Source organism: Bos mutus, chromosome 23 (genome assembly GCF_027580195.1).
Source record: "Bos mutus isolate GX-2022 chromosome 23, NWIPB_WYAK_1.1, whole genome shotgun sequence".
NCBI classification, from domain to species: Eukaryota; Metazoa; Chordata; class Mammalia; order Artiodactyla; family Bovidae; genus Bos; species Bos mutus.
The window spans coordinates 25,730,359-25,744,920 of NC_091639.1; the positions used below are offsets into that span (position 1 = coordinate 25,730,359).

The following is a 14,562-nucleotide window of genomic DNA, read 5'->3' on the forward strand; positions in this document are numbered from 1 at the left end:
TTGGTGGTATTGGGGCTAGAACCCAAGGCTTCTGACTAATGGTGTACTTAGCATGATGCTATGTTGTCAGCATCAGCAGCAAGAGGCTTGGCTGGGCTGTGCAGGTCCAGGAGATGAGACAGAAGAAGCAATTTCAGGCTAAGTGAGGGAGACAGAATGACAGCCTGTGTTTTTATTGCCTCCCCTAGAGAGCGAGTACAAGGAGATTACCTGCTTACCTTTGGGTCTGATCAGACCAACTGAAAGAGAAATAGGTCAGGACTCAGGAAACTTAGGCTCTAGAACTCTCTACCACCATGTGGACCAAATATTCTTTCCACATTCTGTCAAAATAAATATTTGTGTGCATGTGTATACACATGCCCACTATATAATCTAGCTGTGTATTTCTCTACATATGCATATGTCTATATTTAAATCTAGCCAGTTGCATTCCTTAATTCATAGGATGATTGTGGAAGAAAACATGGCATAGTAATTATTAAGAAACTTTGAAATTTTGCAAATGTTAGTCTATTGTTGATATCCTGGTGTCTCTGCTCATCTTGGTGATGGCTTTTTAATGAAAAGTATTCTAGTCAGATAATCAGAAAGGAAAAGAGAAAAGAAATAATGAGCTAAAAGTTGTGAAAAAGGCTAAGGAGCAGAAAGGGGTTTTAACTCTTTTAGAGCAAGAAGAACATGATATTTTTCACTTTATTCTTTTATTGGGAAGCACATGCAGGCACACAGAGTGGGAAGCAGCCTGGAGACCCAGGACGATGGGAGGCAGAGTCAGGGGTGCTATGGTGGGCTGGCCTATGCCTGACTTCACAGAGGTGGGGAGGAGGTGGGCCCTTCCACACCATGATCACTGGTCTTTCCCAGGAAGATCAGTGGCCCCAACATGACATCTGCTTCTTCTGACATGTGTCTGAGACTGTGGGGAGCAAGCTGTCTCCTCCTGGAATGGTTTGGAAAGCCACAGCAATCCTTGCTACAACATTGACAGATACCAGCAGGACCTTCTGCTGGGGGACCAGCTATTGGAGGACTTGCTGAAGGAACAGGCTTTGTTTAGTTGGTCTAGGACTCTGTCAGCCGGAGTGACCTTCCGATGGCAAGTGATACATATCATGCTTCTGGAGTCACTAGTGGAGTCACAATGGAACATTTCACAATTGTTCCATTGTGAAATGGAACAATCCACTGGGAACTGGAGGGCATTGCTACAGGCAGGTGGAAGGAGGGCAGGGCAACTTACCCCTTTTTTACTCTGACATTTGCTTTTGAAGAAACTAGAAAGGGTAGACGAAGGCTCATTAGGAGGTAGAAGCTCATGACCAACAAAGGTTGTAAAGGAAGTTGGTTGCTTCTCCCTTGGTATCCGAGATCATCCTATACTGAGTGCAAAAACCCTGCTCATACGAGTGAAGATCCACAGGGGGAAATGAATGTGAGAGCAGGGCACAGAACAGGCAGAGGTGACAGCAAATATTCTTTCTCTTGCCTAAAAAGCAAAACAAGGGGAATTCTGGAAATGTAGAAAGCTAGGCTTGTATTATCCCTGACAAAATTCCAGAATGAATTATTAATCAGATGGTTTGTGATTACTTCAGAAATAGAAGTAACAATCTGGGAACCGATTCACAAGGAATAGGATGGGGTGGGAAACCAAATTCGTTTCCTCTCTGGTGACGTTAGAAGAGATTTACAATGGTAGTGGCGAAACTACTATTCTGTTAAACTATTCTACCCACTCCTGTACTCCCACCTCTAGTAGCAAAAGAAAGGGTCTCCCTGCAAAGCCCGAAGTGCCCTGGCACAAACATAGAGTTGCTTTGAAGTCAGGTGTTTCACTTGGAAGGTGAATTTTGCGTTCTACTTCCTCATATTTCCATAGGTATCTAAACATTACATCATATTTTAATTTAGAAGTTAAGTTGGTTTTCTTTTCTTTACTGAAGCTTTGAGTGCAGCCAACACTCCAGGAGCAAATGGTGTGGCTCTGTCTACCCACTGGATGATGGCTCAGTAGCTACATTACAGGCTCAGATTCCAAATGTATCTGAGCATTGGGTCCACATTAGTGAGATGACCTAGAACAATTTACAATGAATGTAAATTCCCACATTGGCATTTCAACAATAATACCACCAACGTCCCTACCACTCAAAACTAACAATGGCTGACTTTATCAGCCACTTCCAAGTGCCAGATTCTGTACAGATCCGTTTGTTGGCTTCATTTTGCTCCATCCCCCAATACCTTATTTTATTTAAATATATTCAACTTAATTGGAGGGTAATTGCTTTACAATATTGTGTTGGTTTATGCCCCAATACCTCTTGAAAACACATTTTTTATGACTAGTAATTTCATTTTATAAACATGCTTTATAAACCAAAGCTTAGAGAGTCATGTTTTCACAATGTCAGATGGATGGTAGATATCTGTTTAGGGATTTGAATCTAGTTGGTCAGCTTCCCAGCCTCAACTCTGCATGCTAATACTCCTCAGAAAATTGTCGTGGCTCTGAGACTTCAAGTTCACTGTCATCTTAATTTAAGCTTGAAAGTGAAAGTTAGTCACTTAGTTGTGTCTGACTGCAACCCCCTGGACTATAGCCCGCCAGACTCCTCTGTCCATGGAATTCTCCAGGCAAGAGTACTGGAGTGGGTTGCCATTTCCTTCTCCAGTTTAAGCTTGGGGGGCTACAAAATAAATACAGTATTAAGTGCCATGGTGAGGAGAGCCTAGGTAACGGGAGACCACAGCCTCAAAGGTCAGCCAAACTGGGGTGCACGATGTTAAAATATTGACACTGTACGGTAGGTCCAGAAGATAGTGGGTATGGGAGTCACGTCTTGGATGGATATGGAGCTGAGAATATTCTAGCCTGAAGACGAGGAGATTAAGTAGGTGTAATAGTTATCCTGCTCATTACTTCTAACAAAGTGTGGGGGAAACCATTTTTGACATTGATTTGAAAAAAATATGGTTCGACATGATAGTTTCTCAGTGACCTTTTGCCCTCTTCATCACCAATTCTGGTCTTCCCATGGGATCAGCCATCTTGGCTGTGATGCTCCATCTCAAAACTTAGGGGTACTGCTCTAGGAGTTGGGAGCCCTGCAGCCTCATCTTGGAGCTGACATACTTTTCATGTTTGACTTTATGCAAATCCTCAGGTCTCTTTGGGTTACACTTTTCTTATGCCTCTACGTACTTTACTGGCTGAAATGAGATCATACATATGAAATTGTTAAAAAATGTAAAACATCATGCATTATTATAACTAATCATCTAGGAGCTAGTTGCAACAATGCCTAAAGCCAGGATTATTCTCAAGCAAATATCACACCTGTTGGGGGCCATACCCTGCAAACTCCATGGTCTCGTTTCCTCTGGACCACATATTTTTAGACTTTCTGTAATGCTACACTGCTGTTTTTCATTTTGAATCCACTCTGGCTTCTCTCCTTAAAGCAAGAGGACTTTTAAAGCAAGTGGCTGGTAGTATAACTGGCACATATATCGAATCTCCTTAGTCTGGGCTGTTAAGTAAGTTTAATTAATTTACTAAGTTAATGTTCCACTGCTAGCAACAGAGACTCATTGCCATCAGCTGGGGAGAGGGAATTGAAAGCCTAAATGAGCTCATTTTTTCACAGTTGGAATTAGGGACCAGTTAGCCAGTTGTGTGGGTTTTCCAATTTCTCCATCTGCCCTGGGGGCATTTAGCAATTCACTCCCCAAACAGAGTGTAAGAACAGGAAGAGAGAAGGGGTAAAGAAAAAAAGAAATTTTTTTCCCCAACATTTGCTTCCATTTTTGAAACTGGAAGTATTATCTGTGTATTGCTTATTCGGTTGGGCTTGGAGAAGCTTTTGCTAAATGTTCCTGATAGATCTGGAAAAGAGAAAGGCCTCAGTGAAAGATATTTACCATGTGCATTTTCATTGCAGGGTGCGCAGATAAAGGGAAAACAAATAAACAATAAAAGAATGGAAACAAAATTACAGAAATTTGCAAAATTTGACAAATGGTGGCCTGTAGTTGCCACAAGCTAATGGCTTGCAATGATTAATAAGAGTAAAAATAATTGCATTTCATTAAGATTGATGACACCCCATTTAACCTCCCCTCTCGTTTCAGCCCTAAAGTGGAAAGAGATGAAGTTCTCATCTATAATAGCTCCTGTACCATTACCATGGAAACTGAGGCAAAGATGGAGTGTGAGACGCCTAATCAGCCAATTACCGCCAAGATTACTGAGATACGGAAAAGCCGGGGCCAGAACACTCAGGTATAATCAAATCTTTTTTACAGACTGATTCAAACAGCTCAAATTAAATTTGTAATATTGTGTACATTAAAAAAACAATTTAGCCCAAATGGCAGCGATATATAATATTAAATGCTCTCAAACTTTGAGGAGCTGGTCTAATGCACAGCATCTGAATTCATAGTTAGCTATGGTTAATCATATATTTTCTCAAAAATAAATGAGTGCTGCCTGGGCTCTTTTAAAGCAAATTCTGAGCAGATAATCTCAGCATTTTGTCCTGCTTTCCATGAGCATGTTTGAAAGAAGCTCTCTGTGGTTTATTTCTCCATGAAATAAATGGCCTACAATTCAACCAGGCGCTTCTGGAAGGTTTCCAAATCACTCAGCCATCTTCATTTGGTGGGATGACAGTGTCTGCTGGCCTGTCCCGTTCGTGTGTGTGCCGTACAAAACAAACAGAGTGGAAACTTCCACTTCTGAGAGGATGACATGGAAATGAGGACCAAAGAGGGAAAAGGTCTGCAGGGTCATCTGGCCCAGCCTCCCTCCTTCATCTATCCGTTTTACATCATCTTAGCCACCCCTCCAAGGGGCTCTTGTAAGAAGGTGTTCTTAAAAGTCCCCAGTGAGAAATTCCACAGCCTCCCAGAGAATTTTTGAAAATTGAAATCAGAGGCGAAGCGCTCTTTGGAAATATATCAGATAATCTTTTACGACTCTCCGGGCTGCTCATGGTACACAGATAAAAAATAATATTTATTGAGCACCTACTCCCTTAGGTGTCTTTCTCTTTATGAAAGCAATCCTCAGATCTTCCTCTTTTGTCTCTTTTATTGAGACAAACCTTTACTGAGTGCCTATTAAGTGCCACACAGGGTCGTAGATCTTGTAAATGTTGCTCAGATGAAGGCTTTGCAATCCCAAACTGTGCTTCCTGGGTTCGTGAGGCGTGGTTTTCTCTAACTTCTGGGCTGGTGCTGAAAATGCATGCTATGATAAGTAACGTGATTTTTCTGTTCCCTGTCTGCCTTCTCATCTCCCCCTCACCCAGCCCCCCAGGATCTCCCTGTCCAACCTCCCTCTTCCCAGGCTTCTCATGCCCCTTTCCTGAACCTTCAGGTGGTTGTACGGGCTGTTACTTCCTCCTTCATTGTGTCTGCCTGCCGCCCCCCCTCCTCCGCAGAATGCACCTCTTCCTTTCAATGCTTCATTGCATCAACAGCTTTAATTCTTCATCTGCAGCACTATGGTCCCCTAATAACAGCCTCCTCTTCACGCCAGTGCCCCTTCTCAGCAGTTGGCTGGCAGTGGTGTCTCAGAGGTTTACGGTAGTGAGCGAGCCTGCTGAATTAGTCTCGAAATGTAGAAAGAGAACTGTGGGCTGAAGACTAGCTCTGGGACACTGAGCAATCCTTAAGACTTTCTGGGCCTCTGTTTCTGCCTCGGGAAATAAGCTGGGTTGTTGGTCTGCTCATCTGAACAAATGTGGTGACAGAGAGGAAGAGGCAGGTAGCACAGGAGTGAGGAGTGGGCTTTGAGTTGGACTGCTGGGGCTGGAACACATCCGTTGCTCCCTGGGGGACTTCCGGCAACTTAGCCCCTCTGTGCATCAGTTTTCTCGTCTGTAAAGTGGGGATAATAATGGTACCTGCCTGATAGGGTTGATGTGAGGATTCTAGTGTGCGAGCTGCTGTGAATTGCATCTCACACACAGTCAATGTCCCGTGTTGGCTGTTCTTGGCCGTGCTGTTTGCTAGTTTCAGTGCAAGAAAATGAAATAGGATCATTTCTCTGCAGTGTTCACTGCTTTGACCAGATCATTTCACTTAGATTTCTTTGAATTTTCTATCATCTCAAAGACTAACTTTGAATTTTTTTTTGAGGATTAGATGTCTGTCATCTTTAAATATTTATCTTCCTGCCTCCCTCTTTGGTAACCATCAGTTTGTTTTCAGTGTCCATGAGTCTGTTTCTGTTTTATAAATAAGGTCATTGTATCATTTTAGATTCTACATGTAAGTGATATCATAAAATATTTGGCTTTCCTGTCTGACTAACTTCGCTTAGTGTGATCATCTCTAGATCCATCCATGTTGCTGTGAATGGCATTATTTCATTCCTTTTTATGGTTAATATTCCATTATGTGTGTGTGTTTATATATATATATATATATACACCACATTTTTTTTTATTTGTTCATCTGTTGATGGACATTCAGGTTGCTTCCATGTCTTGGCTATTATAAACAGTGCTGGTATGAACATTGGGCTGCATATATCTTTTTGAATTAGAGTTTTAATTTTTTCTGGATTTATCTGGAGCAGGACTGCTGGATCATGTGGCAATTTAATTTCTAGTTTTTTTAAAGAACTTCCATACTGTTATCCATAGTGGCTACACCAATTTATCAATACATTCCCACTAACAGTGTAGGAGAGTTCTCTTTTCTATCTACCCTCTCCAGTGTTTATTATTTGTAGATTTTTTGATGGCCATTCTAACCAGCGTGAGGTGACACCTCATTGTACTTTTGATCTACATTTCTCTAATAATTGGTGATGTTGAGCATCCTTCTCCTTTCCCTTTTCCCACTCCACTTGAATATTTTGCTGAAATGCTACTTCCTGAATGAAGTCTGTCCTTCCCACCCTATTTAAAGTTACAACCCAGTGCTGCTTACTCCATGTGTCTTACTGGCAATTTTCCTTTGTCTGTTCCATTTTTTTCCCCCTAGACCTTCTCACCTGCTAACATATGTAAGGTAATATGTTATTACATAAAATAAACACATTCTGTTTATTTATTGTTTAGTGTCTGACTTTTCTTGCTAGAATATGATCTCCAAGGAGGCAGAGTGTTTGTCTGCTTTGTTCACTGGTTTGTCCAAAGTATCTAGAACTAAGCCTGAATCAATTGTACAAATGGACAATAAAATAAAATATTTTATTTTAATATAAATTAAAATAAAAACAGGTAAAAGAAACCTTCTCACATGTTCCTTCTCTAATTGCATCCCCTGAAGATTCCATCTGAAAGAAGGCACACACACACAGGTATAGATATACCCATTTGCACACACAGGTGTTATTGTGTCATTAATATTGTTCTTCAACTTGCATTTTAAAAAAACCTATTGACAGTCTAGGATATCAGCTCCTGAAAAGAGGCACTTTGTTTTGTTGCTTCTGTTTCCCAAAGCTTTGAACGATGTCTAATACACAGCAAATCCTCTTAAAGTTTATTGAACGGACAAATGGATTTATAAATGAATGCATGCGTCATGGTCATCTTTCCATTTTAGCATAGGTACATTTTTCTCTTCTTCAGAAAATATTGTATTGCTATGGTACATCAAAACAAGAGAAAAGATATCAGGAAAAAAAAACCCAACATCTAAAATGTTGCTGCAAAACGCAATAAGGTGCCATAAAACAACCAGCAGTTTTGAAGAATTCTTCAAGGATAAAGCGTGGGTTGCATTGGATGGGTAGAGAAATCAGAGCAGAATAAACATGATACAAAATCAGTTTAGAGAAAACTGATAAAAAGAGTCCACTATACTTTTCAGTGGAGTTCCCAGAGAAATTCTAAACTTGAGAGTCCGGCAGGGCAGGTATCAGAGTGACTAAGGAAAGAATTGCTTGGGAGAACTACTAGGGCCTTTTCCCTCACTTTTCCCTCTCTCTCTTTGTCTCTGTCCCCGTGGTGGCTCTGTGGCTCTCAAGATGAAGTCTTAAGAGTGATTCACAAAGCAAAGAGGGATTATTTTCTTGGGGACAGGAGATGGGTGTGGTCCTTTGTGGGTTATCAGTTTCTTTTTTAAACTTGGCCCAACCCAAGGCGACTCTGAGATTCCAGGACAGACTCAGGGAGAGAAGGAAGAAAAGGGTGGGGAAAGCCACGTTCTTCTCATTTCTGCCTCCGAGGAATCCCTTTACTTTTCCTCCACTCAGCCAGATGTTTCACCCAGCAATTTCCGTTGTGCTAACTTGAAGAGGTTTCTGTGAACATCTGATCTGCCACATCAGTGGAAAAAGAAGTCAGAAACAGTGCTGTTAAAGTTATCTGGCAGGTGATTTTAAACCTAGCATCCTATACCCTGTACAACACTATTTGGAATAGAAACAAAATAAAGACATATATGTTATACACAATTTAGAAAGTTTATCACCCTGTGCACTCTCTGAAAAATGAAATGCTCTGGCAAGCCATAAAACGAATCCAAGAAGATGGAATGAGGAATAAGAAACTAGTGAACGAAGAACCTGAAAATAGCAAAACCAGAGAAAAACGGTTAGAAATATGACTGTGAAGCTTAATATAGTTAAGAATGGACTCTTAACCAAACAGAGGAAGGGACCTCCTGTGTCAAGGAGGAGGACAAAAAATAAATAATAAAAGGAGGACAAAAAACAGAGGCATAAGCACCCTTCTTGATTAAGTGGGGAGATTTTTGTAACACAAGCACACCATGTCAAGATGGAAAGTATATGGGGAACGTGGATGAATTCATGGGGAATAGGAACATAAAAATGAAGTTCCTGCAAAGGGACATTTAGATAAAAAACAGGACAGTTTGCCCCACTGGACCCTAGAAGAGCTTTGGATTTAGATAAATTTAGGTACCAGGAAGGAGCTTCCCTAGTAACTCAAGGGAAGCTAGCTTCCCTAGCTTGTAAAGAATCCGCCTGCAATGCAGGGAACCCCAGTTCATTTCCTGGGTCAGGAAGATCCTTGGAGAAGGGATAGGCTACCCACTCCAGTATTCTTGGGCTTCCCTCGTGGCTCAGATGATAAAGAATCTGCCTGCCACGTGGGGGACTTGGGTTTGATCCCTGGGTTAGGAAGATTCCCTGGAGGAGGGCACGGCAACCCATTCCAGTATTCTTGCCTGGAGAATCCTATCGACAGAGGAGCCCAGCAGGCTATAGTTCATGGGATGGCAATGAGTCAGACACGACTGAGTGACTAAGCGCGCTTGTGCATGCGCGCTTGTGCATGCGCACATACACACACACACACACACACACAGGTATCAGGAAATGGACAAGAGTCTGGAGGGGTTGTTTGAAATCTCTATAAAGAGTAGCTAGAGCCCAGGACAGTACTGCTGGCAGACCCAATCAGACATCTACTTACCACTCCTTCCTCCAGGAAGCAGAGACATAATTGATGGACATACTGAATTAGTGAGGTATTAATTAGGTGCTTGATGGAACCTATTAGTTTCCAAATAGGAAAAGGAGTATGTCAAGCCTGTATATTGTCACCCTGCTTATTTAACTTATATGCAGAGTACATCATGAGAAACGCTGGGCTGGATGAAGCACAAGCTGGAATCAAGATTGCTGGGAGAAATATCAATAACCTCAGATATGCAGATGACACCACCCTTATGGCAGAAAGTGAAGAGGAACTAAAGAGCCTTTTGATGAAAGTGAAAGAGGAGAGTGAAAACGTTGGCTTAAAGCTCAACATTCAGAAAACTAGGATCATGGCATCCGGTTCCATCACTTCATGGCAAATAGATGGGGAAACAGTGGAAACAGTGGCTGACTTTATTTTTGGGGGGTCTCCAAAATCACTGAACATGGTGACTGTAGCCATGAAATTAAAAGAAACTTACTCCTTGGAAGGAAAGTTATGACCAATCTAGGCAGCATATTGAAAAGCAGAGACTTTACTTTGCCAACAGAGATCTGTCTAGTCAAGGCTATGGTTTTTCCAGTAGTCATGTATGGATGTGAGAGTTGGATTATAAAGAAAGCTGAGCGCCCAAGAATTGATGCTTTTGAACTGTTGTGTTAGAGAAGACTCTTGAGAGTCCCTTGGACTGCCAGGAGATCCAACCAGTCCATCCTAAAGGAGATCAGTCCTGAGTGTTCATTGGAAGGACTGATGTTGAAGCTGAAACTGCAATACTTTGGCCACCTGATGTGAAGAACTGACTCATTTGAAAAGACCCTGATGCTGGGAAAGATTGAAAGCAGGAGGAGAAGGGGATGAAAGAGGATGAGATGGTTGGATGGCATCACTGACTCAGTGGACATGAGTTTGAGTAAACTCCGGGAGTTGGTGATGGACAGTGAGGCCTTGTGTGCTGTGGTCCATGGGGTCGCAAAGAGTTGGACACAACTGAGCGACTGAACTGACCTGAACTGTCCAGCACAGAGGAGGAGGGGATGGAGAATACAAGATTTCCAAGTTGGAACATTGTTTACTCTTAAAGAGAGGTCAATCTCTCCCAACCCCCTACAAAATTCTTTTTTTTTTTTTGCCCCCAGCTCCAGTATCCTGGTAATTCAAATTCTATTCTTTCCAGAAAGAAGATTGGAAGATACTTTTTTTTTGGAGCTAAAGACCCATGGATTTGGACATTTGGAAGCCTCATGACATCCCACTTACACAAACTGTCCACTTCAATTTTTAGTGCATTGCTCTTAAATGTGAACAGACAGACTTCTGGTTTTGGCCACAGGAGAGTGATGTTTTAGACTTACCCACCTGCTGGGTTTCCCTGGTGGTTCAGTCGGTAAAGAATCTGCCTGCAATGTGGGAGACCTGGGTTCAGTCCCTGGGTTGGGAAGATCCCCTGGGGAAGGGAATAGCTCCCACTGCAGTATTCTGGCCTGGAGAATTCCATGGACTGTATAGTCCATGAAGTTGCAAAGAGTCGGACACAAGTGAGAGACTTTCACTTCCACTTCACTTTCATCTGCTGTACATGACTGTAAAACTAGTTAGAATATATTTCAGGCTTTGGATAATAGACACAAGGCTGTGATCCTTGAGAGAAGGGAAACACACAAGGAGAGCAAGCAGCTTTCTGTCTGGGGACACTATTCTAGACACAGCATTAGGGAGAGAAACCTCAAGCAGAGAGATACAGCAACACTGGGGGGTCATCGGAAGCTGGAGCTCAGGGCTGCTTTTGTAGGTAGGAAGCATGGAAATGGAAGTGGAGGTGAGAGGGAGAGAAAAATATTTAATGAGATAATGGCCAAATGTTTCCCAAATTTGATAAAATACAGTCTCACAGATCCAAAAAACTTGAAAGTCACTCAATTGTGACTTTCAGGGAGTCACAAGGAGATCCAACCAGTCCATTCTAAAGGAGATCAGCCCTGGGATTTCTTTGGAAGGAATGATGCTAAAGCTGAAACTCCAGTACTTTGGCCACCTCATGCGAAGAGTTGACTCATTGGAAAAGACCCTAATGCTGGGAGGGATTGGGGGCAAGAGGAGAAGGGGACGACAGAGGATGAGATGGCTGGATGGCATCACTGACTCGATGGACATGAGTCTGAGTGAACTCTGGGAGTTGGTGAGGGACAGGGAGGCCTGGCGTGCTGTGATTCATGGGGTCGCAAAGAGTCGGACACGACTGAGCGACTGATCTGATCTGATCTTATCTGAGTGATGCTTGAGGCTGCAGGATAGTATCGATGGGGAGGAAAACCAGATTTTGTGGGGATAAAGAGTAAGTGAGTGGTGAGTAAACACAGCAGCTGGTGCAGATCACAAGTAGGAAGAGAAAGGACAGATGAAGATTGAGGGTGGGCAGCCAGTGCCTTTCTCATGCCCATACTCACCTCGATATCATTGGCACTAGGGATGGTTTCTTTTCTTTCTTTCTTTTTTTTTTGGTATTTTAATGTACTTTATGTATAAGGTCATTAAAAAAAATTAGTTTTCATTGGAGCATAGTTGCTTTACAATGTAGTGTTATTTTCTACTATACAGCAAAATAAATCAGCCACATGTCCCTTTGGACTTCCTTGGGAACATGCTGTATAATAGCACAGGGAGTTCTACTTAAGGCAACTGTGGTGACCTGAAAGAAATGGTTTCTTATGTTCAAGGCACTTTGATTCAAGCGGGGATCTTTAAGGATATTACGTGATTTGACTAGACAGAATCTCTGCAGGTGTCTCACCCTATTCATTCTTGTGTGTGTGTGTGTGTGTGCTCAGTCGCTTGGTTGTGTTCATTCTTCTAGTGACTACAAAATAAATTTCATGTGCTCCTGATGTTAGCTGGTTGAATCACTGCCATTTATTTTAGAAATATTTATATTTTAAAATGCACTTCAATGCCTGGATTGCTGTTAAAAAAAGTAAGGCCCCTCTGCTTAATTTAATCCCTAATTTCGGCTTAAGGACATTCTCCTAGAAAATTGATGCAAAACAGTGATGTGACAGATTTTACATTTATAAAAATAATGTGTGTACCTAATTAAAGGCTAATTTGAAAAACTGCTTTCTATTCCCTAATGATTTTGTTTCTTCTGTTACTGAAACCCCATAGCACTTTCCCACTTTTGTCTCCTTTCTTTTCCCCTCCTTTTGGTCTTATTTCCTTTCCTTTTCTTTTTTCCCCACTCTTTTCTCTCTTCTCTTCTATTACTTTCCCTTCTCTTCTCTTCTATCCCCTAACTCCCCCTCACTTTTTTCCCCCCTCTCCTCTTTTGTTTTTTTCTCCCCCGTCTTCCTTTCTTCCCTTTAAATCATCTCTTTTATTCAGTGTTTATCCTCAGGCTGTATGCTTTTTCAAGAGATGTTTTTGGAAGTAGGGTTGAGCTGGTTGTTAAGCTTAGGGCCTAATAATTAAGTGGTAGTCACTTCCCAAGATGAATGGGTGTTTAACTGATTTTCCAGAGTTTTTCCTTTTTTTTTTTTTTCTGCATACAAAACAATTTGTTTTTATTAGAGATATAAAAGAGGAGAAGGGGACGACAGAGGATGAGATGGCTGGATGGCATCATTGACTCGATGGACGTGAGTCTGAGTAAACTCTGGGAGTTGGTGATGGACAGGGAGACCTGGTGTGCTGTGATTCATGGGGTCGCAAAGAGTCGGACACGACTGAGCGACTGATCTGATCTGATCTGAAAATCACATAAAATTTCTATAATCCTATCACTCAGAAAGACACACATGAACACTGTCGCCAGGCAAATTTTTAAATGAGAATATTTTTAAATATAAAACATTTTTATAATCCACATTTCATCTTAAATATTTTGTAAAATTTTGATATTATTAAATAATTTTACAGTTTTTCAGGGGTTGCATAGTATTCCATCATTTGGATGTTCTATATTTTTTTGAGAATATTTCTTCTTTTTAAAAAATTAATTTATTTATTTTAATTGAAGGCTAATTACTTTAGTGGTTTTTGCCACACATTGACATGAATCAGCCACAGGTTTACATGTATCCCACTGTCCCAAACCCCCCTCCCACCTCCCTCCCCATTCCATCCCTTTGGGTTGTCCCAATGCACCAGCTTTGAATGCCTGTTTCATGCATTGAACTTGGACTGGTCATCTATTTCACATATGGTAATATACATGTTTCAATGCTATTCTCTCAACTCATTCCACCGTTGCCTTCTCCCACAGAGTCTAAAAGTCTGTTCTTTATATCTTTGTTTCTTTTGCTGTCTCACATTTAGGGTCATCATTACCATGTTTCCAAATTCCATATATATGCTTTAATATACTGTATTGGTGTTTTTTTTTTTTCTGACTTACTTCACTGTATATACTTCACTCCAGTTTCATCCACCTTAGAACTGACTCAAATGCATTCTTTTTAATAGTTGAGTATTATTCCATTGGGTATATGTACCACAGCTTTCTTATCCATTCATCTGCCGATGGACGTCTAGGTTGCTTCCATGTCCTAGCTATTGTGAACAGTGCTTCAATGAACATTGGGGTACACGTGTCTCTTTCAATTCTGGTTTCCTCGGTGTGTATGCCCAACAGTGGGATTGCTGGGTCATATGGCAGTTCTATTTCCAGTTTTTTACGGAATCTGCACACTGTTCTCCATAGTGGCTGTACTAGTTTGCATTCCCACCAACAGTGTAAGAGGGTTCCCTTTTCTCCGCATCCTCTCCAGAATTTATTGTTTGTAGACTTTTAGATAGCAGTCATTCTGACTGGTGTGAGATGGTACCTCATAGTGGTTTTGATTTGCATTTCTCTGATAACGAGTGACATTGTGTATCTTTTCATGTGTTTATTAGCCAGCTGTATGTCTTCTTTGGAGAAATGTCTCTTTAGTTCTTTGGCCCATTTTTTGATTGGGTCGTTTATTTTTCTGGTATTGAGCTGCATGAGCTTCTTGTATATTTGAGATTAATTCTTTGTCAGTTGCTTCATTTGCTATTTTCTCCAATTCTGAAGGCTGTCTTTTCACCTTGCTTATAGTTTCCTTCATTGTGCAAAAGCTTTTGTTTAATTAGGTCCCATTTGTTTATTTTTGCTTTTATTCCCATTACT

At 41.3% G+C, this 14,562-nt stretch overlaps 1 protein-coding gene across 2 annotated transcripts in view; it reads left to right on the forward strand.

The window, feature by feature from the left end:
• The window catches only part of PKHD1 (PKHD1 ciliary IPT domain containing fibrocystin/polyductin), a 457,080-nt gene that overhangs the window by 89,540 nt on the left and 352,978 nt on the right, over positions 1-14,562 (forward strand). For both annotated transcript variants that reach the window (XM_070360807.1, XM_070360808.1), the window contains one exon: positions 4,138-4,288. In XM_070360807.1, the coding sequence (XP_070216908.1) occupies positions 4,138-4,288 (151 nt within the window). The remainder of the gene's footprint in view (positions 1-4,137; positions 4,289-14,562) is intronic.